The sequence below is a fragment of the Cryptomeria japonica genome, chromosome 10 (genome assembly GCF_030272615.1).
Source record: "Cryptomeria japonica chromosome 10, Sugi_1.0, whole genome shotgun sequence".
In the NCBI taxonomy this organism is placed as follows: Eukaryota; Viridiplantae; Streptophyta; class Pinopsida; order Cupressales; family Cupressaceae; genus Cryptomeria; species Cryptomeria japonica.
In genome coordinates this window covers 519,002,162-519,025,199 of record NC_081414.1, presented here as the reverse complement: position 1 = coordinate 519,025,199, position 23,038 = coordinate 519,002,162, and the positions used below count along the sequence as shown (strand labels likewise).

The 23,038-nt window shown below is 34.6% G+C and overlaps 2 protein-coding genes across 3 annotated transcripts; both read left to right on the top strand.

Annotated features, from left to right (window-relative positions):
* The first annotated feature begins 4,091 nt into the window (after nt 1–4,091).
* Nucleotides 4,092–5,097, top strand: LOC131060818 (protein PLANT CADMIUM RESISTANCE 2). Of its 2 annotated transcripts, XM_057994236.2 has the most exons (4): nt 4,092–4,302; nt 4,396–4,467; nt 4,562–4,735; nt 4,810–5,097. In XM_057994236.2, exons 1-4 carry the CDS (start codon nt 4,098–4,100, stop codon nt 4,878–4,880), a joined length of 522 nt encoding a protein of 173 aa, XP_057850219.1. In that variant the 5' UTR covers nt 4,092–4,097; the 3' UTR covers nt 4,881–5,097. The 2 variants fall into 2 exon arrangements, with proteins under 2 accessions (XP_057850219.1, XP_059069518.1); XM_059213535.1 differs by having other exon boundaries at nt 4,562–5,097.
* A 16,520-nt stretch (nt 5,098–21,617) lies between these two features.
* Nucleotides 21,618–22,802, top strand: LOC131060817 (protein PLANT CADMIUM RESISTANCE 2). The gene is made up of 4 exons (XM_057994234.2): nt 21,618–21,955; nt 22,046–22,117; nt 22,212–22,424; nt 22,513–22,802. Exons 1-4 carry the CDS (start codon nt 21,736–21,738, stop codon nt 22,581–22,583), a joined length of 576 nt encoding a protein of 191 aa, XP_057850217.1. The 5' UTR covers nt 21,618–21,735; the 3' UTR covers nt 22,584–22,802.
* The last annotated feature ends 236 nt before the right edge of the window (nt 22,803–23,038 follow it).

Here is a 23,038-nt window from a genome sequence, read left to right as displayed (position 1 = left end):
ATATAGTGGTTGTACACATGTGGTATGGTCCTGAAACAGCCATTTTGAAAAAATGGTTTTTAAACATGCCTACTAGAAAGAAATTTCTACTATGTGGGTATTGAAATAAATTACATATTTGAAAATTAGGCTCCGAGCACTACATTTTCTATTACTGATTGTTTTTGAGATTCAATCTCTAAGTGCCTCAAATTTTGACATCAATCGACAAAAAAATTGAAAAATAAGGAAAAGACTTCCACTTTTTGCCCAAAAGTGAGACTTAACTTCTTCCAGCCACCCGTTTTACTTATGTTTGATTGATAAAGTACAAGTATATCATTTAAGTGAGCTTCATTCAATATTGAAAATGTGTATTCATAAGATTAGTAAATAAAACCTCTTTCCCTTATTTCAAGTTTAAAAACTATCTAATGCACTTCAAATATTTAAAGTATATTCTCCTTTCTATGAATTAAAGATAGATGAATTTAACTCTTTTCATATATTTATATGATGAATAAAACATTCATACAAATGAAAATGAATTGCTCAAAAGTATACTTTTTATTTATGCATAGACATACTTTGCTCAACATTTTAAGCTCACTACCATAATCATGGCATCTTTTTCTTTCTGTTGAACTCATCCAAAAAAACTGGAAAGACTGAAAAAAAGAAAAAGGAAAAAAAGGGTTAAAGAATATATATGCGTATATATTTATGTTTAAATGGTATCCAAATTGGGATTCATCACCCCATACAAGGTGGGGCACCTGTAAGGAGTCCGGACCTCATCAAGCCACTCCACAAGACCAGCATAGATCCCCTAATAAAATGCAAAATAATATATATACATATATATTATTACTTACTTACATACATACATACGAGCTGTTGAAACCTTTTCTTTCGTAGCAGGCCTAAATTCTCATTCCTTTCATCCACGTTTACCATGCATTGGTAAATAGATCAGTGGCCCTTTTGTCCCTACGACCTCCCTCCATACAAATTAGCATCAAGTACTCCCGTATAGCTTTTCTTCAAGGAGAATTTTTCTTTCATAGGCTGAAGCGTCAGAAAAGAAGGGTTAGCAATAAAATTATATGGATTTATATTTAGTCACCTACCCAAAAAAAGAGACACAATGATGATAGAAATACAGAGAAAATAAGCTATGAATAGATCTCAACAAAATTTCCTACTTGGAGATTCTCAGTGCCCTCGCCTTCCTCACGTTAACACATCTATAAGCAGCCGTGGGATCCATTTTAGCGGAATAGGTAACATTGAAATATTCAATATAAAATTAATACAACTTTCCCCCATAACTAGACCTGAAAAAACTCAACTTAGAGCATGGCTACACAGCCTTAAGGGAGGAGAGTTTAGCCATAAACATTCACACAGACGAGCTATATATATTTCAAACAAAATGCACTCCTAAGTTAGACGTGGGAAAGCTTTAAATCCTGAGAGAAAATGAATAGCAAATACAAGAAAAATAAATAGTGCACAAATATCCAGTTCGATACATAGGCTCGAAAATTTTGAAAGACTTGAACAAAGAGCAGATATAGAACTGCAAACAGTTTAGATTAATCAAACCAAATTTGCTGTAATAACATTGTCATTTAAGCTTCTGATCTGTCAAAGACAAACACGGCTACAACTTGTCAAGTTAAAGCTCTGAGGAGGTGGACTCATCAAAGAGTGCAGAACAACAACAGACCAATATAATATATCGAAAACTGATCAGTTACGGAAGAAAGAAACGTATATTAAATCAGCCACTATCCATATTAAATCTGCAAATCAGATATGTGCCAGGCTAGATGAGATGAGATCGAATCCATTCTAATCCAGGCTGGATCTTTAATCTTCTTAACAACTTAGTAGTTTTCACCTCCCTCGCCACTTTTCTTTTTGGCTCTCTCTCCATAAATTGTCGACCTTGCAACCTAATGAAAGGAAGAGAGCCATCCTTGAGTCTAACTCAATTTATAAATGCCTTGTACTTGTATGAGTATTGAAGATGTTGAGCTCTTTGTGTACGGAGGTCGCTAAGTAAAATCAATACTGTAGGTCCAGTTGTAGATAATATCTGCATTAACATTAAAGACAATGTGACCACTCCATGAGCCATGGGGTCCACAATTAACTTTAATGGGCAAACCAAAATTGGTAGTTATCGTAAATAATGCACGTTTACAATTACCATGGTTTGTTGGAAATGTTAGAGATATTAATTTTTTTTTTTTTTTTTGGCTATCATAGAATTATTATGAATAGTAATTTTATACTTGTTTACAATAATGTTAAAGTTCATCAGATAGTAAACACATTATCTAATATAATTATATTATTAATGTTAGTTATAAAATTCATATTATGATCAATGAAGTTAATCTTATCAATAATAATAATGTCACTATTAACACAATGTTATTGGCAATATTAATTTTAGAGTGTTATTATTAAAATATCATTAATATATCTTATGTTGGGACAATGCGGGTCCTTAATTATAAATGCTAATGTCCAATTGAAATTTATAGTTCTACTAATAGAAATGTAGAAACCCAAGACAACATTTTTATAAATGAGTTCATATTAATTTTCTTTTAAAAATATTGTAATATTGATACCTCTAATAATTATAGTCAATTGTACTTAATCCTAGATGTTACAATTTCTACCAATAATTAACTAGAACTTTGTTAATATGAATGATAATAACAATTAGAACACCATTGCTATTCCTTATGTAGCTAATAATAGTAAGAGGAACACTAATAATTTTATCTATATAGATCCTTAAACAAAACCACAAGATGGTGTAAGATCATATTAGCTCACCAACATATACAAGGGAAAAGTAACTTTTTAAAATTAACCTAGGAGTAGGGAACACTTGACCTCCGCAAAGTTGGATTAATTAATACATAATAAATATCATTTTAATACAATTAAATATGACTGAAATTTGTACATAGCTCTTGAGCACAAGTTGGAATGTGGAAGTTGATGACTTGTAGGAACAATTCATCATAATATAAAAAAAATTAACATCTTTGAAGTGTTGATTTCTTTGAACTATATGTACATGCAAAACTTTCTATGGGTTGATAATAGGTATCAAGATTCATTAATTTGTGTAATATGGATACGATTTACCGTATGTGGTTTTGATTTGATTTAGGTAAATATAGACTACTTTGATCAAGTTTTCTATGATCCATACTCTTTGTTGTTGTATAGGGGTGCTAGCATTTTGACATACATTGGGGAAATTGTGGAATTGTGAGGGTTCACAATCACCTCAATCAACACGTTCAAAAGGACAACTTCATGAACTTGGACAAGCATGGATAGAAAACATAAAAACATAAAATGGCCTAAATGTGAATTCTAGTGTAAGTACAAATTCATTTCAGTGCCGTAAATCTAGATGTTCTTATGAATTCTCATTGTAGATACTTAGGGTATTTGAATGATCTAAGATAATCCTAAGATTTTCTTGATGCTTCTGATGATGATTCATGGAGTGTGATTAGAAATGTTGATGTTAAAAATTTGATACACAATCTAATCCAAAAGCATCAAGATAATTATAAGCATGAATTGTGGAAATCTGATAGCATTAATAGTTCTAAGATGTGAATTAATTTCAAATGAATGTCTTTGAATACCAAGCCATAACAAATAATTAGATTTACACCTCGATCCATTAGTAAGAAAATCTGAAAATCAATATTCATGATTACTCATTGTTCGTTACAAGAATCACTCAAGACAATAAATGCTATCTCTCAAGGTCAAGAATATACATTTGACAAGTGAGCAAATAATAAGACAGTAATAGAAACAGAGAAAAAAAAATATCGACGAGTTAAAATTTAGGGGAGGTGACTATTCTCTAATGTGCCAGATTTTCTACACCAATTTTGTCGAGTGATTTGAAACTAATAATGGTCATAAATCGTTCAATCCACTGGAAAGGTCAGCGAAAGCCTCCAAATTTGAAACTGGAGAAGAGCATTTGAATGCTCTACACTTTAAATAGGCCCTCCTGGAAGACGAAAAATCAATACTTGTAAATTGAAGAGACAAGGAAGATGTATGCACCAAAGGCTGAGCAGGAACTTGAAGCGTCCACTACACTATATCCGCAGCACATAGCAACAGGGTATCCGCCGCCATTCCAAAATCCCTCACAATATGTGCACCCGCCGCCGCCGCCGCCGCCGCCTCATCCTTACCCTCTTCGTCCCACAGAGTGGTCATCTGGCCTTTGCGCTTGCTGCCATGATCCTTCCAACTGTATAACCCTCTATTTATTATTCTCTGCCATTTTCCCCTTTCTTATATCATCACATTTGAATTTATAATAATGGAAATGTTTTGCGAGTGCAGGTTTCCTCACGTGCTGGTGCCCCTGCATCACTTTTGGGCAAATAGCGGAGATAGTGGATGAGGGTTCTCCAAGTAAGACCTGCATAAACAAAATTCTAAGCAAGCAATTAATATTTATAGCATGTTGTTATTGTATGGAAAGGCTGAATGGTTGAAATTGATACAGCATGCGCTTTGAGCGGAGGGATCTATTCGTGCTTATACCGAAACAAGATGCGGGCCAAATATAACTTGTCGGGGAGCCCCTGCACAGATTGTCTTGTCCATTTTATTTGTGATGAATGCGCCCTGTGCCAGGAATATAGGGAACTCAAACACCGGGGATACCATCCTGCTCTTGGTAAATATATTTCTGTGACTAGAATCTTTCAACTGGTTTTGGCGTTAATTTTCCTTTTTCTCGCCTTGTTGCAGGTTGGAGAGGTCAACAGCAGGAGATGGGTATCGCCATGGCAGCTCCTGGGCATCCAACCATGGCAAGATGATTCCCCGCTCATGCCATTTCTATTTCCTCAAGGGATTTGGGAATTTCAATGGGTGTTTTGAATAATTATCTTGGATTGGCTATTGTAGTGGTTTATTAATACCATTATTGAGTTTTTGAGATTTTAGAAAGCTGATTTGCTTGTTTACTTCCTAGTTCCTAGTGTCCTCCTCAAAGAGGTTGATATTTTGTATAAAGACTACTATTAATTCATTTAAAGCAAGCTACTATATTGATTTCCCCCTTTCCTGGCCGCTCATGGTTCTTTCTGAAATAGTCCTCTCAAACCAAAGCATTTGATGGTTGTTTGATTTCAAAATTACAGCATGCTTTGCTTAAGTTTTCAATAAACAATGAAATTCGCATATATATGTTAAAATTCTTATTTAATTCTGGGTTTATGATAGAAATGTGTTGGTATAATTAAATGATTAATTTTGGTGGAATGCCTTAATATTATTCTATACTAATAACTGGTATATTAATGTAAAAGATAGATCAAGTGAAGATAAAAGTGGATACAAGTCTTGTAGACAACATAATGAAACTTGGATGTTAGCATATTCTATTGCCATTTGAAAATATTGCACATTTTCTATCAATGGGTTTTGTGGCATGTTTTTTTACATGTATAGTGAAAACGTACATTTGAGATATTTTAGAACATGTGTTGTATTCTTACATGAACATAAGTTATTGATAAGCAAATATGAAGGGATTTAAAAGACAACAATGGTAAATAGTTCTTTATTGTCTCATGGGTTTATTCATACATTTGATGTTTTGAATAGGATATTCTTGAAATAATTCAAAGTGAATATTGACCAAATAGGGTTATTATTTCTAAATTATTTGAATGTGCCCAAGGAACAAATGAGTGCATTAATAATTATTTCATAAGATTTCTTAGGGAGTTAATTAAGCCAGTTAATCTCTATAGCTTTAGATATTTTTATGGATCTTTGTACAAATGTAAAAGTACTCAAATCCAACTTATTAGAAAGAATTTTTTATTTTTTTCTAACATAAACTATCAACTCAAAAAACTTCTCCACATACCCTCAAACATTATAGAGATCAAATAAGCTTTCAAAGGGAAATGATTAAATGTATTGGCAAACTCACTTATAATTTTTTTTTTTAAACATCGAGAGTAAAAGGAGAGTAACAGAGCAAAAAAAAAAACCAAGGAGGCTAAGCCTCAACCAGACAAGCCGGTTACAACATGATCAGAGTATAAGAGAGGGGCAGAAGAAGTTCATAGAGCATATACAAAAAGATGACAAAAGACGAGCACAAAAATAGTGCAACACATAGTCTTGATTTTCAATCCAGGTGGTCCATCCATTGGAGCCCTCCATCTAGACAATATTTTTCCTATCCTGAAGCTGGACTAACATATCAACAAGAGAAAAGGAGGGTTCTCTTCTGTCTTGGATGTCTTTGAGCAACTTCTTGAGAGCTTTGTCAAAGGCAGCAAGATCATCCGCACATCTCATCCATTCATAGCCATCTCTCACCTTGTAAACAAACATGGTGGCCGCACCCTCTTTCAAGAATCTAAGCAGTTTGTTCCTTTCAACATCCAGGATGATAGAGATCTACATAGAAACATTGTAAAAGGTAAGTCTTCAGAAAGGCTCAGTAAGGGTCCTTGCCTGATCTTGGAACCGATCCTCATTCCTAATTTTCCATATGTACCAAAGCACATTAGTAGATAGAATAGACCAAAAGAAGTTAGCATCTTTATTAAGACCTTTAATAGAACCAATAATAACTTCAATAATGTTAACATATTGAGGAATCTGAAAACCAAACAGAGGCTAGATCTCTTTAGCTATAACACAATCAAAGAAAATATGTCTGCAAGTCTCAAGCACCCTACAAACAAAGCAAAGTTCAGAAGAAGAGGGATCCTTTCTCAGGGGGAGTCTGTCAAGGAGCAACTAGTTAAAGCATTTTATTTTAGGAGCTATGGATCTTTTCTAGAATCTATCAATAATATTCTGCCACTGGGAGACACTATAATTGGCGTACCATAAGTTGTTAAGCTGTTGAATGATGGAGTCATCATGCGTGAGAACAAAATAGATATTGCAGGCTTTAATTTTATGTAGGAGAATACCATCAGGCTACTTGAAAGAGAGGAAGCTATGGGAGTCCACATTGTAGTAGTTAGGGAGACCAAGACTAGAGTAGGCAGATTGGATGAGCTTATAGGTTCTCTTATGGGAAAGAGGGAGATCAAATTTAACTCTGAGCTCCTCCCAAGGGATGAGGCAACCATCTTCCAGAATATCAATAAGGTAGGTGACACCTTTGAGGGCCCAAGTTTTGGCAGAGCACCTTTGGGTGAGAGCTAACGGTTTGGAGGCGTGGGTGAGATTCCACCATATGGATCTTTCCCCATGCACAAGATTGTTGTTGAAGAATTCAATATCAGTTAAGAATTTCCTAACACACTCCCAGGCTTTCCATAGACATTTAAAAACACTAGAGCCATGTACGGCAATAGGGAAACTACCAACAATAATGTCACTAAGGGGGAGACCTTTCCAAGACTTGGCAAACTTAGGCACCGCCTTCTCAATATTGTTCCTAATAAGGATTTTCTGAGGCTCCTGACCATTGAGAGAGTGAAATATCCATTTGGTAGTGAGGGAGATACCCTGAGTTCTAAGGTCTTTAAGCCCTAGCCCCCCAAACTTCCTCTCAACATAACACCATTTCCATCTAACAATATGTTTTTTCCTACCACCCTTCCCATCAAACTAGAGGAGGAGTCTAATGGTCTTTTGAATCTCAAAAATTTGGTAATTGCTAAACATCCAGGTGGAGGAATAGTAGATGTTATAAGAAGAGAGAATTTTTTTACAGACTTGGATTCTGCCAGCAAGGGAGAGGTATTTATTGTTCCATTTACACAGCTTTTTGTCAATCCTCTCCCTCACCCAAGACCACATGTCCTTACGAGAGGGAGAGATAGAAAAGGGAATACCAAGGTAGCACACAATCTTATTAGGACCCCCCCATTGGAAGCCAGTATCTTGGATCCAGGAAAGGGAATTTTCACTCCAGCCAAGAAGGATGGATTTAGACTGGGATATTTTTGCACTAGAGATATCACCAAAGAGCTTAATTTTATGATTAAGGGCCTCAAAATTATGTCTGAAAAGCTCAAGAAAAAGGGCAGTATCATCAGCAAATTGAATGTTCAAGAGGTGAGAATCATCAGGGAGCATAACAACTTTAACATTGGGGGATAGAGAGTTATCCCTAAGCAAATAAAATAGAGCATCAAAAGCGATAACAAAGAAGGCAGGGGCCAGGGGAATCCTTGCCTGATAGAGCATGACAGCTGAATAGGGGAGGAGAGCGAGCCATTGACTTCAACAAGGGCATAGGCATCCTTAAAAAGGGTTTTCATCATGTCGCAAAATTCTTTAGTGAAGCCAAAGGCTTCAAGCATGGTGAAAACAAAATTGCATTCAACCCTGTCATAAGCCTTCTCAAAGTCCAGGAGAAGCATGGCAGAGTTTTGCCCAGAGTTTTTAGACTATAACATAGTCTCCCAGCTAGTTATAAGATTCTCAAGGATGTACCTGCCCTTGATAAAGCCAGTTTGGGTGGAGCATATGAATTTGGGGAGGATTTTTTCAAGTCTGATAGCAAGGATTTTAGCAAGAATTTTGTAGGAGACATTGAGTAAAGTGATAGGTCTCCAATTTTTAATAAGGGCTTTGTCACCACTTTTAGGAACAAGTTTGATGATACCCTGATTGATATTCCCACCAAGGGTGCCACACTCAAAAGCTTCTGTGTAAATTTCAAGGAGATCATTACTAATCCAGATAATGTTGGCTTTATAAAACTCAGTGGGGAGCCCATCAGGCCCAAGCGCTTCGTCATTCTTGTGAGAGATGATAGCTCTTTCAACCTCTCCAACATAAATCTTGTGCTTAAGGAGGAAAGAGTCTTCAACAGACAATCGAGGAGGGATGATGGCTTTACACCTGATCCTCATGGCTTTGGCATGTTAAGAATCTTCAGAGGTGAAAAGTTTATGGTAGAACATGGCAAAGGCCTCTGTGATATTGTTAAGGTCGACAATCTCTTCATCATCGACCAAGAGCCTATCAATACTTTCTCTAATGTTCTTTTGCTTAAGTAGATTAAAGAAATACTTAGAACCTTTGTCCCCAAATTGAAACCACTGCTGGCGGCCACAGATCATAGCCCCTCTGATCTTCACCTGTTGGTGGTTTCTAAGAGCATCCCAGGCTTTAGATAAGTTGGAAGCTAGGCAGTTGTTGCAAGGAGAGCGTTGAATCTCATCCTCCAATAGGTGCAAGCAACTAGTAGGAGACTTTTCAATAAATCTATGGTCCTTGGCTTTCTGCTAGCTGATGGTTTGAACAAGCTTTTGCCAGGCAGCAAGATTATAATTCCACCTAGAGATATGGGAAGGGAGATTATGATTATGCATATTGAGGAACCTGATCATCTTGATATCAGCAAGGGAAACAGGGTCCTTGAGCAAACTAGAGTTAAGGATGAACTTCTTATAATTTCTAGTGACATGAGTCAGGGAGCTAGAGAGCTTAATCTGGGAGATAATAGGATGATGGTCAGATAGAGTGGCAGTCCAGATGCTAACAGGGTTTCTAGAGGCATTAGGGACAAAGGAAAAATAATCTTTATTGACATAAAAAATGACCCAGTCTAGAGTAAATCCGGTGGGCACCTTTCTGGTAATCACACCATGTATACCAGATGCTATTGTTGTCATTTTTGTTATCAGCAAGTGGATCAAATAGGTTTTTAAGAAGCTTCAGTCTATCCCAATGAGGCTTTTCATTGCCTTCCTAGCAAAAAGGGTTCCCACTAGTCTTATCAACTTGGAATTCAATCATATTAAAATCTCCTCCAATGATCTAGGGGATATCATAGAGGGAAGAGATAAAATCCCATAGGCCAATTCTATCCTTGTAGTCATTGGGGGTGTATATAGAGAAAATACCAAAGCAAGTATTATCAATATTAAAGATAGCCCAAACAACTCTATTGTAGGGGGAAATGTCATTCTGTATGAGGTGCTTTCCCCATTTAGGATTGAGGAGAAGCGCCACACCACCTCTTCCCCTAGGATGATTAGAGAAGATCTTAATAGATTCTTTCTAGATAAAGTCAAGGTTACAGTCAAGGGTAAAACCAGTAGCCTTAAGTTCTTGCAGCATGAGGAAGTCAATATTTTTAAGAGAATCCAAAAACATTTTAACAACATGTTTTTTGTCTGGAGCTTCCAGACCACGCACATTCCAAGAGACATACTTCATGATGAACCAAGGATTTGGGAATTCTCAACCCCCATGGGGCTGTATGAGCAACTAGAGGGGGAAAATTGATTCCCCATCTCTTTTTTTGAGCTAGGCCCTTGTTCTTGGAACCCACAAGATGCCCTTTTTGTTTCGGGATGGCTGTCTCATCAAGGGGGCCATTGTCCTCACCCTCAAAGACATAGTCCATAAAGGACTCATCATGCAGAAAATTGAAATCATGCCCTAAAGAGGCAGGAAATTCCTCATTTGTAGTGCAGGGCTTTTGAGAATAGGACTCATTAGAATCACATTTAGCAAGGATGACCTCAATAATGTGTTCGTCACCTAATTCATTAAACTTCTTTAACCCATAATCCCGGGTCAAGCTAATGATAACATCCATACTAGAGGAAGGACCCGTAAGATAGCCAAACAATTTGCCATCAACGATAGAAATGTCAGAAATGATTGATGGCCTGGTGGGGCCTCCTCTAGGATGAGTGGCATCATCAACTCGAGTATTGCCTTCAAAGGTTTTCATGATGGAATTAACCACAGAGCTGGGATTGTTCTTACTAGCCGAGGCTCGAGTAACCATAGCATGATCGATGGGATCCTGCTTCTTGTTCTTACTCTGTTAAGGGGTTTTAGTCAAGGTGGTGGGTTTATTTTTCTCCACTACAAGATGTTGGGAATTTTTCCTTCTACAATTTTTTGACTTGCCAGTGACAAGTTGGAAATCATCACCATGCCCTACCATGAGTTGAGACAGAGCCTGTTCAATGGGAGAGTGAGGTAAGGGGGTATTTGTAAATTGCCCTGAGTTAGGGCAAAACTCAACACCATTAACTTTAGGGTTAACAATCCTATCTCGACTATCCTAAGGAATTAATGGAGCCACCAGGGGTGGATTGAGCAGGAGGGGTAGCTCCAGAGGTCCTCAAGGGAACAAATTCATTCGAGTCGGTCGCCCTAGCATCAAGGGTAACCTTTTTGCATTTGATAATAGGGCAATCTTCGCACAGATGTCCCTCTCTTTTACAGATAAAGAAAGCATTAAGGCCTCCTAAGATTTCAATAGGGTAGGAATAGAAGTCCCCTTCTGTGCAGAGGTTGAGGGTTTTTGGGATGTCAACACCTGGTTTAAGGGAGATAAGAATCCTAGCGTCCAAATTTAGGACAAGTCTAGATGATTCGTCCATCCAAACTACCTTACCTAGAGGCTCGAGCATTCGAGGGATAAAGCACCATAAACAGGGAGGGATATTTTCAACTAGAGCCCACCTAGGGCAAGAGAGAGCCAAAACTTCATCTATGATAGCCTCAGGAGTCTAGCCAAGGGCTCGGAAAGAGGTCCTACCAACAGCCCAATACTGCTTTTTTAAAGCTTCAATCTGCATTTCATGGGTATCAAAGAAGATAACAAATAACCTTTCTGGATTTGTCAACAGAAGGAAATTCAAAGCCCTAACTTAAGATTCCAGTAATTGTGAAACCAATCATCCATGAACTTCCTTGGAGGGCATTTATCAACATCAATGGAAGCAAAAAAGATAGCAATGTCCTTTAATCTATTCTTTTCTAAGGTAATTTCATGCAACATGGAATCATTAGGCAAGATGAGGATGGATTCGAAGTTAGAGGAAGGATCCTTACCCGCTGGAAGCCCTTCTCCATCTCCTTGGGGCGTCACGAACTTTGCTTGTTCAGGAATCGCTTGAGCAACATTGGAAACAATATCTTTGTATGATGCTCGCAGTGGGGAATTGCTAAGGTTAACCAAATTAGGGTTTGGTTGGGACGGTGCAATGAATGCACCATCCGATTCAGGCTCCATTAAGAGCTGAGGGGTTGGCACAAACGCAATAAATGAAAGATCGCACAAATATTCAGAGGAATAAAGCCAATATAGACATAAAAAACAATAAAAAAGAGCTTAGCGAAGGACAGAGAAAACCACATGGAGGAGGGAGACCTCCTCCACTGAGACCACTTGGCACTCTGTCACCACATTGGACGTCGAGCAGAGCATGAGATCACACACAGAATAAAGCAATGTCAGAGTTAGCTTCGCATCATCGAAAGTCCAAATGGTTTAGATTTTTCATAAATTTTTATTTTATTAACTCACCACTAATTTATAACAATGAATTTAAATAAATATTAACTCAATTTTTCACTTCACCTATTGGAACATCTCAACAAATATATAGACAACTAATAAGGAGAAATACATGTTTTTATACACCAATAGTTAACGATGGAAGTTCCTTATTAAGAGGAGCCTATGCAAGGAACATAATGGCAATATCTAATAATAAATATTACTATACAACTTTCTTCATATTATAATATACCATATTGTTAGATATCTTGCAATTTTTATGTGGTTATCTTGGTTGCATATGTGTTATATTGTACCATTGATTGTTCCCAATATGATATTATGATGTTATTTTTTAACTACATTATGGTAATATCTCACCTTTTGTATAAATGTAATGTGCCCATCATGAGTTGTTAATCAAATTGGACAATGAGAAAATAAATAGACAAATGGTGGCATAGAGGAAGTAAACTAATGCAACCTATGGATATGGAATTGACAAAAAACCATAAGGGTTGTGTGACTCTTATTAATATGGATTAGCAATCATTCAATTTAAAATTAAAGTAACTAATTGAAGGAGAAGTATTCAATTTTAATATTTCCCAGGGTAAATTATTTAGTGGAATCAAGTGTGGATATGCTACACCCAAATGACACAAGATGTTAAAGATAAAAGATTGCATAAGAAAATAAAAAATAGGACAAAGAATGACAAAATAAATACTATTATTTTTTTATTTAAAAAAATATTATTAAATGGTTCAAAAATGAATCCTTAAAAATGCTTTAACCCTATCAAAGGAACGAAATAGAAAATTTCCTCTAGCCCAATATCTAAGGAAGTGGAGCCACTGGAATCAAATGAGGAGGATGTTTCTAAGGAATTTGATTCCTCCTTGGCCTTAGAATTTGACTAGTCTCCTGCGGCCTCTAAGGAGGTTGCCCACTTTCTTCCTGATCACGATGTCTCCAACCCCAATCCCCACCCCTCCACTTTGGATGCCAAGGTACTGAGGCTGGAAGAGACTATTGGGTAGTAGGACTTCGTAATTAAATAGATTTTCTCACAATTTGATGTGGCTATAAGAAAGATTAACAGGCTTGAGGCAATGGTAGAGTGGGCTACTAGGGTTGATAAATGGGAGGAAAATGATGAATGGGTGTGGGAGGCTACTAGTAATATGGTTGGTAAACTAGAGAAGTGGGACAATTTTGATGGAATGTTGAATGACCTTAGTGAAAAGTTGTCTTAGAAGGATGAGAGTAAGTTAGTGGTGGAGCTAAAGGAAAGCTAGGAATACTTGAGGCAAAAAATTGAGGAAATGTCTATGCTGAGCCAGGAGATGGCCTTGAAGAATTCAACCTCCTTGCAGCTTATTCAAGAGAAAATTGATCGCAAGAAAGTGAAGTGAAAGAGACATGCAATGTCTCCCTCTACTATGATGGAGTCCTCTACCTCTATGGTCAAAGCTACTCTCAATTCTAGTATGTTGACCTCTATTAAAGATTCTAACAAGAAAATTTCTTTTTCTGATAAAGTCATTAGACCGTGTAAAGATTGGCAAGAGGGTAACACCTCCAGCTAGTAGACCGTCCCTTTGCATCTTTCATAGGTGGTTGGTTGGTTTTTGTTCTTTCGTTGTGTCTTTTGTCTTTGTTTGGTTGTTTTGTGGTTCCTCGTTGGTTTTGGTGTTTTTTAATTTTTAGATGGGTATGCATTCCTCATGCACCCTAGGTATTTCTATTTAGAGGTTATGTAAAGGTTTGGGCCTATCTTGATTTTTATTAATCAAAACAAGGTATTTAAATTTTTTTATTAAAAACACAATCACCTTAATATATTAACATTAGTTTTATCTATTTAAATAACTAGTTTTGTATTTACAATTATTTAAAAAAAATTCAATTAAATGAATACAAATGACTAAGGGTTGTGACAAACTTCATGTCCCTCTCTTTAAAGAGGAAAATACCCTTATTGATAAAGTGGAGTACCCTTCACAACTCCCCATCCAAGACTTCTAAGTTCCAACTCCTTTATAGCTTGTTGTGAAGGAGAAGTTGGATTTTACCCACTTATCCTTTTAGAGAATTCATATTGAGTTGGGAGAGAAAAGGAGAGACTTGGGAGTAGAACAGAGTCCTTATCTATGGAGATTGTGATCAAATGCATAGTTTTTAGAGAGATAAGTTCTTTTGCTCCTCTTGTAACTATCAAATTAGTCTTTGGTAGTAAATTTCTTAATTTTAACTACTTGTTCTTGTTTTCCTTAGAATAAAGTGTTGAGGATAAGCTATGAAGGTATTTGGGGATGTTGTAAGAAAAAGGAGTTGGTAAAATGCTTAAGTGTTGTTTTTATGTGATAATCAAATGGGTTTTCTAATGGGCTTTTACTATTGAAGAGTCATTATATAGAGGTTTATTCTTTCTCAGGGGCACGAGTAGATCTCATTAAGGCTTCATGATGCCACCATGATAGGATTTACAGAAAGTTTATTCCTTATTGGAATGCACTACTTGAAGTTGCTATGTGTGATTATTGAAGATGGTTGTGGTTCTTTTAACTTCCTAAATTTTCTTGTTACATGGTCATTCTGTTTTAAAGTGAAAGTTTGAAAAAATATTTCTAGTGCATTGTGTAGTAAAAAAAAGGAAAAAGATGAATGCTATATTTTCCTTGTTACATTAAAGAGTAAAATTGTAAAGAGAATAGGAACGTTGTAAAGAATGAAATATTAGCTCTTCTTCTTAGTTTACTTATGTTTGATTGATAACAAGAAAGTACAATTGTATTATTAGTTCTTGTCAAAGGTAGGATACTTATTCATCAATTAGATTCAATTTTTGCATTAATTTAACCAATCACTTAACAAAATTAAACAAATTGAATCAAACTTCTATTGTTTATATTTATTTTTTATTTTACATGATTATATAAATATCAATTTTCTTCTTTTTATATTACATATTTCATTACATTAGATGTCAAACTATTGACATATTTTATTAACCTTAGATTTTATGCCATTGTGAATAATGTTTTTTGAATTTATTTTAATTGATGGATAGTACTATGAATCGAAACCGTAGATATTTAGGTTTTTTATTCACCACACAGTTGCATTTTTTCTTCATAATGTATTAGTAATCTTAGTAATTGCTTTGTTTGTTTTAAACTTGGGCAAATCACAATGCAGCTACATACATTTTTGTATTTTTTTTAATATTGCCTAAATATAAACACGTTGTGTTATGTAATGGATGTGTCAAGGTAATGGAAAGTATGCGATGTGCTATTTAATATCTATTAAATATTGTAATATAGATTTAATATTTAAAATATAATATTAAAATAAATAATAAACAGTATATAATAATTTAAAAATTTAAAATATAATAATATTTTTTTAATAAAATTATTTTATGTTCAATTTGTACAGCTTGAGTTAGCCTAGTGGTGGAGAACTTGTGATCTTGAAAGAGAGGTTAGAAGTTCAAATCCCACAAGGGGGTAGGGTATGTACACCTTATCAGCTTCAACCCATTACCAATAGAAAATAAATAAAATTATTTTATGTTCAATTTTACAATATTTAAAATTTTAAAAATTGAATTTTTCTATTAAATTTTTATATATTATTATTTATTTTTAATTGTATTAGAAAAAATTATATTTAGCAATTTTAATGTTTAATCAGAAGAAAAAACCGAGAATAATCTTGCTTTGTTTTTTAAATTTTGTAGATTTAATTAATTTATATTTTTATATAGTAAATTTTTGATGCTCTGCAAAAAGGATTAGAAAATCTGTTTGATGGCAACACACACAAGAGCACAAGAAACAAACATTAGTGTTAGCAACAAATGATTATCCTAAACAGGCATATCAAGAGAGATATTAAGCATGAAATAGAAAGCATATAAACATAGAATAAAATAGCTAATCAAGATGCTCATAGTTGCTCCTCCCTTGTTCCTCTCCTCTCCAAGTCCCAAATGAGTGTAGCTCTCAGCTTTTAGCACTAGCCATGGATGCCATATGGAGATTCAAGATGGTTGAATATGATAAGCAAATGCTATGCAAGTGTAGATAGTGATGCTATGAGAAAGCTCTATGCTAATGCCAGTATAACAACAATACTCTAATGCTTCTCCCTTTTGCTTGAGGAGAAGGGTTCTATTTATAGAAGAAATGGGGAAATGAAGGGTTAAGATTGAATGGTTTAATCAAGGGCCAAGTTTGAAAGTTGGGGATCCATGTGCACAATTGGCACCAATAAAATGGTGACAAGTGTCAACATAGGATTGGGTTGAGAGAAGAGGTTGGAGGCATTAAAGGCCTGAGAAGACCTCATGGTTATCTAGAGGCTAAGGGTCAAGTCCAAATTAAGATTACCCACTGGATTAAGAGTTAATCCAAGGATAAACCTTTGTGCAAATGTTTAAGAGATAATCATGGTCAAAGCATTAATGGCCTGATGAGACCTTTGGGTTGGGTAGAGGTTGAGTCAAAACAAATGTTTTAACCATGTGGGAGGGTTTGAGGTAACCATTAATGGTTACTGGAGACTTTGGGGATTAAGTGGTTGAAGGTTGAAAGCCTTCAATGGTTATCAAAGACTTTGAGCCATTTAGTGGTTGAAGGTTGAAAGCTTTTAATGGTTATCAAAGACTTTGAGGGTTTGAGAAGTGACTTCCCTTTTTCTTAGGAATGTGACAAAGTTTAGAGAAGGGGTTAGGTTATTTAGAAGTGATTAGAAAATTCTAGAAGGGGTTTAGGCATGCAAGTGGATTTTGTAGGAAAATGCAAGTGGGAGAAATTTTGGTATTTTCAATTAAAATAAAATCATCTATTTCAATTAAATGGTGTAATTTTCATTTCGATAAATATTCAAATAAATATTAATTTATTTAAATGAGAAAAAGGAAGATAAAGCATTAAAATGCTTGAAGACTTTGAGGGAAACCATTAAAGGCTTGAAGACTTTAAGGAAAACCATTAAAGTCTTAAGAAGACTTTAAGGGAAGCCATTAAGTTTGAAAACTTTAAAGCCATCAAGTTTGAAGACTTTAAGGGAAACCATTAAAGGCTTAAGAAGACTATAGAAGGAAGCCATCAAGTTTGAAGACTTTAAAGACATCAAGTTTGAATACTTTAAGGGAAACCATTAAAGGTTTCAAGTGGGTGAGGATAAATAGGATTTTAAATAAATAATTTATTTAAAATAGTTGTGCAACTTGCTTTTGTAGGAAAATACAAGTGGGTGGAGGATAAAGGTGATTTAAATAAATGATTTATTTAAAATAGTTGTGCAACTTGCTTTTGTAGGAAAATACAAGTAGGTAGAGGATAAAGGTGATTTAAATAAATGTTAATTTATTTAAATGTGAGAGGTGGGATTTTGGGGGATTTAAATAAATATTAATTTATTTAAATGTGAGAGAATATTTAATTAAATAAATAAGATTTATTTATTTAATTAATGGTCTGAATTTGGTTAAGTGAATTAAATCAAATAAATCAAATAATTTATTTAATTAATAGGAGAAGAGGGTTAAGATGAATTAATTAAATATTAATTTAATTAATTATTAATTGATGGTTAAATAATCAAATAAATACTAAGTATTCATTTAATTAAGTGGACAGATTTATGTGACTACAATTATAATATTTGAAAATGATATATTTAAATTTAATTTTATTATTATAATTAAAATAGAAAATAGTATTTTTAAGTTTAAAATTATTATAAAATTGTTTTAACATTTTTTGTTTAAAATAAATAATGAGCAATGTAAAACTATTTTATATTTTGAAAATATATAATATTCTACTTTTTTTTCAATGCAATTATTTTATGTTCATTTTTATAATATTGAATTTTCTTACTATTTTATTCTTAATAAATAATAATTAAGGGTATTATATTCTTAATATAAAATTCACAAAATTTAGTTTTATTTAAGAAGTAATTTATTTAAAAAAACCTATTTTAAATATTTTAAACTTATATTTTTACATTTATTTTAATGATAACATTATATTTAAAAATAATTTATTATATATTTAGAAATTTAATAATTATCTGTATCCCTATCTCTTTATTTTTTCCCCTCTCTATCTTTTTCTGCCTCACTTAATACCCCTCTACTACTTATCTTTGTCACCTTATTCCCATCTCACTCTTGCCCCCTCTATCTCCAAACTAACCAAATCCTTTTTTTTTATACTCTAAACTAACCACACTATTGGCAAGAACTTGATGCATTGCATCTCTTGTTTAAGTGATCTCCATTAAATATTAGAAATGTATATTCATAAAATTAGTAAATAATCCTTTCCCTTATTTCAAGTTGATATATTCATATGATGTATAAAACATGAATACAAATGAAATTGAATTGCTTGAATGTATATATCTCTTTATTAAAGAATACATAATTATTTATGTATAAACATACTTTGATCAACATTTTAAGCTCACTATTATAACCATAGTGTAGACCTTTTTCTTTTGTTGAATAGAATAGCTAATTCAACCAATAAAATAAAAATTAAGAAGTGAACTAAGATGCTGCAAAATTACAAAAAGGGTTAAAAGAATATATGTGTGTTTTTTCACAACCCCAAATTAAGAGTGTAGCCACTCCACAAGGCTAGCATAGATCTGCACTCCACAAGGCCATCATAAATCTCCTAATAAAGTGTAAAATAAAATAGATACAAACATAGCTACAACTTACAATTTATAATCATTTTAATTTTCCGAGCTTCTGTTTTGTCAATGATAAACACAGTTACAACTTACAATTTATAACTATGTGGAGTTGGACTCATCAAGGAGTGCAAAATAAAACACACCAATACAATATATAGAAAATTGATCACCTATAGAAGAGACATATATTAAATCACCCACTATTTATATTAAATCTAGAGATTAGATAGTGGCTAGGTTGGATGAGATAAGATCAAATCTATTCTAACCCATATTAGGATTTTGTTTAAATGCAATAGTTGTAAACAACTGATGGCATGTCTTTAAGTAGGCCATTAAATCTCCTTATCTGTTAACATAGGATGAAATATGGAAGTTGATGGCTTGTGGGAACAATTTATCATAATAGAAAAAAATAACTATGTGTACATGCGGAAATTTCTAGGAGTTGATCATAGGTCTTAAGATTGATTGATTTTGATTTAGGTAAATGTAGACTACTTTCATCATGTTTGTTATGATCCATACTTTTTGTTTTTATTATAGTAGTACCGTTAACAAGGGTGTTGATCTTTAACATAGCCAAAAAAGGCTATAAAAAAGCATACAACATCCCATAGGTAGTAAAAGAAAGACAATCAAAAACATTGGTGCAAACCCTAGGTCAAATAGGTCAAACATGGCAAGGCCAAAAGCTATAATGAAAACCTGTTAAACTTGCAACAACCCAAAACCCAACTCAAGAATGGGGAGAAACACCCAAAACTTGACAAAGAAGGGTCTGTGAAAGGGGAAGACTTCCCCTTCTTCCTGTGACAAACAACCGTCTAGGCAATACTGTTATTAGGAGAATTGAAGGAAAAGTCAGGTGAGGATGACCCCACAGAGTTATTGTCAGGGTGATGTTGTAGAACAACAATAGTTTGATCCTGCACAACAGTATCATGTGCAGAATCGCCAGGAGAAGAGCGGAGTTGCAGAGCAGGAGAAACAAATGTAGAAGCCTCGAGGGTAGAGGAAGCCTCAACAACAGTAAAGAGAGGGTCAGCAAAGGCTTCATCAGCTGTAAGGGGTACCTCGTCCTCCTGAGAGGAGTCGACAGAGTTAGACTCAAAAGCATTGATCGTCAAGTGATCAACAATAGCATCCTTCCACCAAGTAGCAACACCTTTGCGGAATGAGAGAAAACAACTTGAATCCTTTGCTATTGTGTAGAGATGGTACCATTTTGAAATACATTGAGGAAATTGTAGGATTGTGAAGGTTCACAATCTCCTTAATCAACACCTTCAAAAGGCCAATTCATGTACTTGGACAAGAATTGATTGAAAACATGCAAGTATAAAATTGCCTAAATGTTAATTCTCAAGTAAGTACTAATTCAATTTAGTGCCCTAAACCTAGATGTTTTATGAATTCTCATTGTAAATACTTAGGGTATTTGAATGAACTAAGGTAATTCTATGATGTGAATTAATTTCGAATAAATGTCTTTAAATACCAAGCCATAATAAATAATTGGCCATACATTCAAATCAATTGGTAGGAACATGTGGGAGTCAACATATATGGTTACTCTTGTATGTTTCAAGAATCACTTAGACAATAAATGCTCTCTCTCAAGGTCAAGAATAAACATTTGGGAACTTAGCAAGTAATAAGACAAGTAAATAGAAACATGTAAACATAAAGAAAAAATAAAGTCAAATATACTCAAACATATGTAAAAATATAAATAAAATGAAAATGAAAATGAATAAAAATAAATATAATAGCAAACTTAATATAAAAATTAAAAACATTTCACCAAAATAAACTTAAAATAAAATAAAATAAAAAATAAATATATAAATTTCAAATTGAACTTTTCCTATTTCATCGTTAGAAAATTACTGGTATGCAACCTTAGAAACCCCCGCCGCATTTTGTTGTCATTTTGAATCAAGATAAGAATGTTTATCAAGTCAAATTAAGTATATTTGGGGGAGGTGAAATTGTCTAACGGGCGAGATTTTCTACGCCGATTTTGTCCGATCCTTGTGTTTTTTTATTAAATAAAAGTGATACATCGGTATTAATTTGATCGATACTTGGTATTTCTGAAATAATATGGTCTTTGTCTTCTCCGTCTTGGTGCTTTCCGTGTTTAGTTCTTGTCAGCGTTATTTTTCGTTTTATGTTGGTTGGGCACACGGCTTTTAAAAACGCGTGTGATAAGGAACGCTTTCCCATCAGTCTTCCTATTCTCTATATTTTAGTATTGTCTAAATGTGAATTCTATTGATTTTTTAAGCTTTTTAAATTTAGATTTACTTTATTATGAATGCTTGTTTTTTAATGTATAGGATGTTTGAATCATTTAAGGTAGAATTATGAATCCTTGAATGTGAATGGCTTGAGGTTTTGGGAACAAATTCTACTTTTGGGAGGAAAATAATTTTCACTATAAAAGTAAATATTTGCATCTGTAACAGATTGAGTCAATGTTCAATGAATAAATTATATTGGACACGGACTCTTATTTTGTAAGTAAATGATTTGAAACTGTCTACTGTTCAAGACACCATAACTCGTTCAATGCATTGGAAAGGTCAGTAAAAGCCGCCAAATTTGAAATCAGACAACAGCATTTGAATGCTCTACACGTTAAATAGGCCCCCCCGGAAGACTAAAATCAATACTTGGAAATTGAAAAGACAAAGAAGATGTATGCCCCAAAGGCCGAGCAGGAGCTTCAGGCGTCCAGTACTCCCCTGTATCCGGCGCCTCCGCAGCATATAGCAACAGGGTATCCACCGCCATTCCAAAATCCCCCACAATATGTGCACCCACCGCCGCCTCATTCTTACCCTCAACAGCACGGCCCTCTTCGTCCCACAGAGTGGTCCTCTGGCCTTTGCGGCTGCTCCGAAGATACTTCCAACTGTATAACCCTCTATTTACTATTCTCTCTCATTTTCCCCTTTCTTATATGATTATATTTTATTTATAATAATGGAAATGTTGTAATTGCAGGTTGCCTCACGTGCTGGTGCCCCTGCATCACTTTTGGGCAAATAGCAGAGATTGTGGATGAGGGTTCTCCACGTAAGACCTGCATAAACAAATTCTAAGCAAGCAATTAATATTTTATTGGATGTCGTTATTCTATGGAAAAGCTGAATTGTTGAAATTGATACAGCATGCGCTTTGAGCGGAGGGATCTACGCTGCACTGTGCTTTTTTACGGGGTGTGGGTGCTGCTATTCGTGCTTATACCGAAACAAGATGCGGGCCAAATATAACTTGTCGGAGAGCCCCTGCACAGATTGTCTGGTCCATTGTTTTTGCGATTCATGCGCACTGTGCCAGGAATATAGAGAACTCAAACACAGGGGATATCATCCTGCTCTTGGTAAATACATTTCTGTGACTAGTTTTTTACTTTTAGAATCCTTTAACTGGTTTTGGCGTTGATTTTTTTATGTTTTGACCTGTTGCAGGTTGGAGAGGTCAACAGCAGGAGATGGGTACCGCCATGGCAGCTCCTGGGTATCCAACCATGGCAAGATGATCCTCCGCTCATGCTATTTCTGATTCTTCAGGGGATTTGCGAATTTCAATGGCTCTTTTGAATAATTATATCTGGGTTGGATATTAATGCTGAGATTTTAGAAAGCTGATTCTTGTTTACTTCCCAGTTCCTAGTGTCCTCCTCAAAAATTTTAATATTTGTATTATCAATAAGAACTGGTATTATTTCATTGGAAGCATGCTACTATTTTGATTTTCAGCTTTTCTTGCCGCTCATGGTTCTTTCTCAGATAGTCCTCTCAAACCAAAGTTTTTTGATGGTTGTTTTAACTTGTTTATTTAAGACCCTAAGATTCATGAAGAATTAATATATTACTCCCTTTGCAACATGTAATCTCAAATTTATATCATGGTTTGCATAAGTTTCTCAATAAACAATGAAATTTGCATATACACATTAAATGTTTTATTTAATTTTGTTTTATGATGAAATGC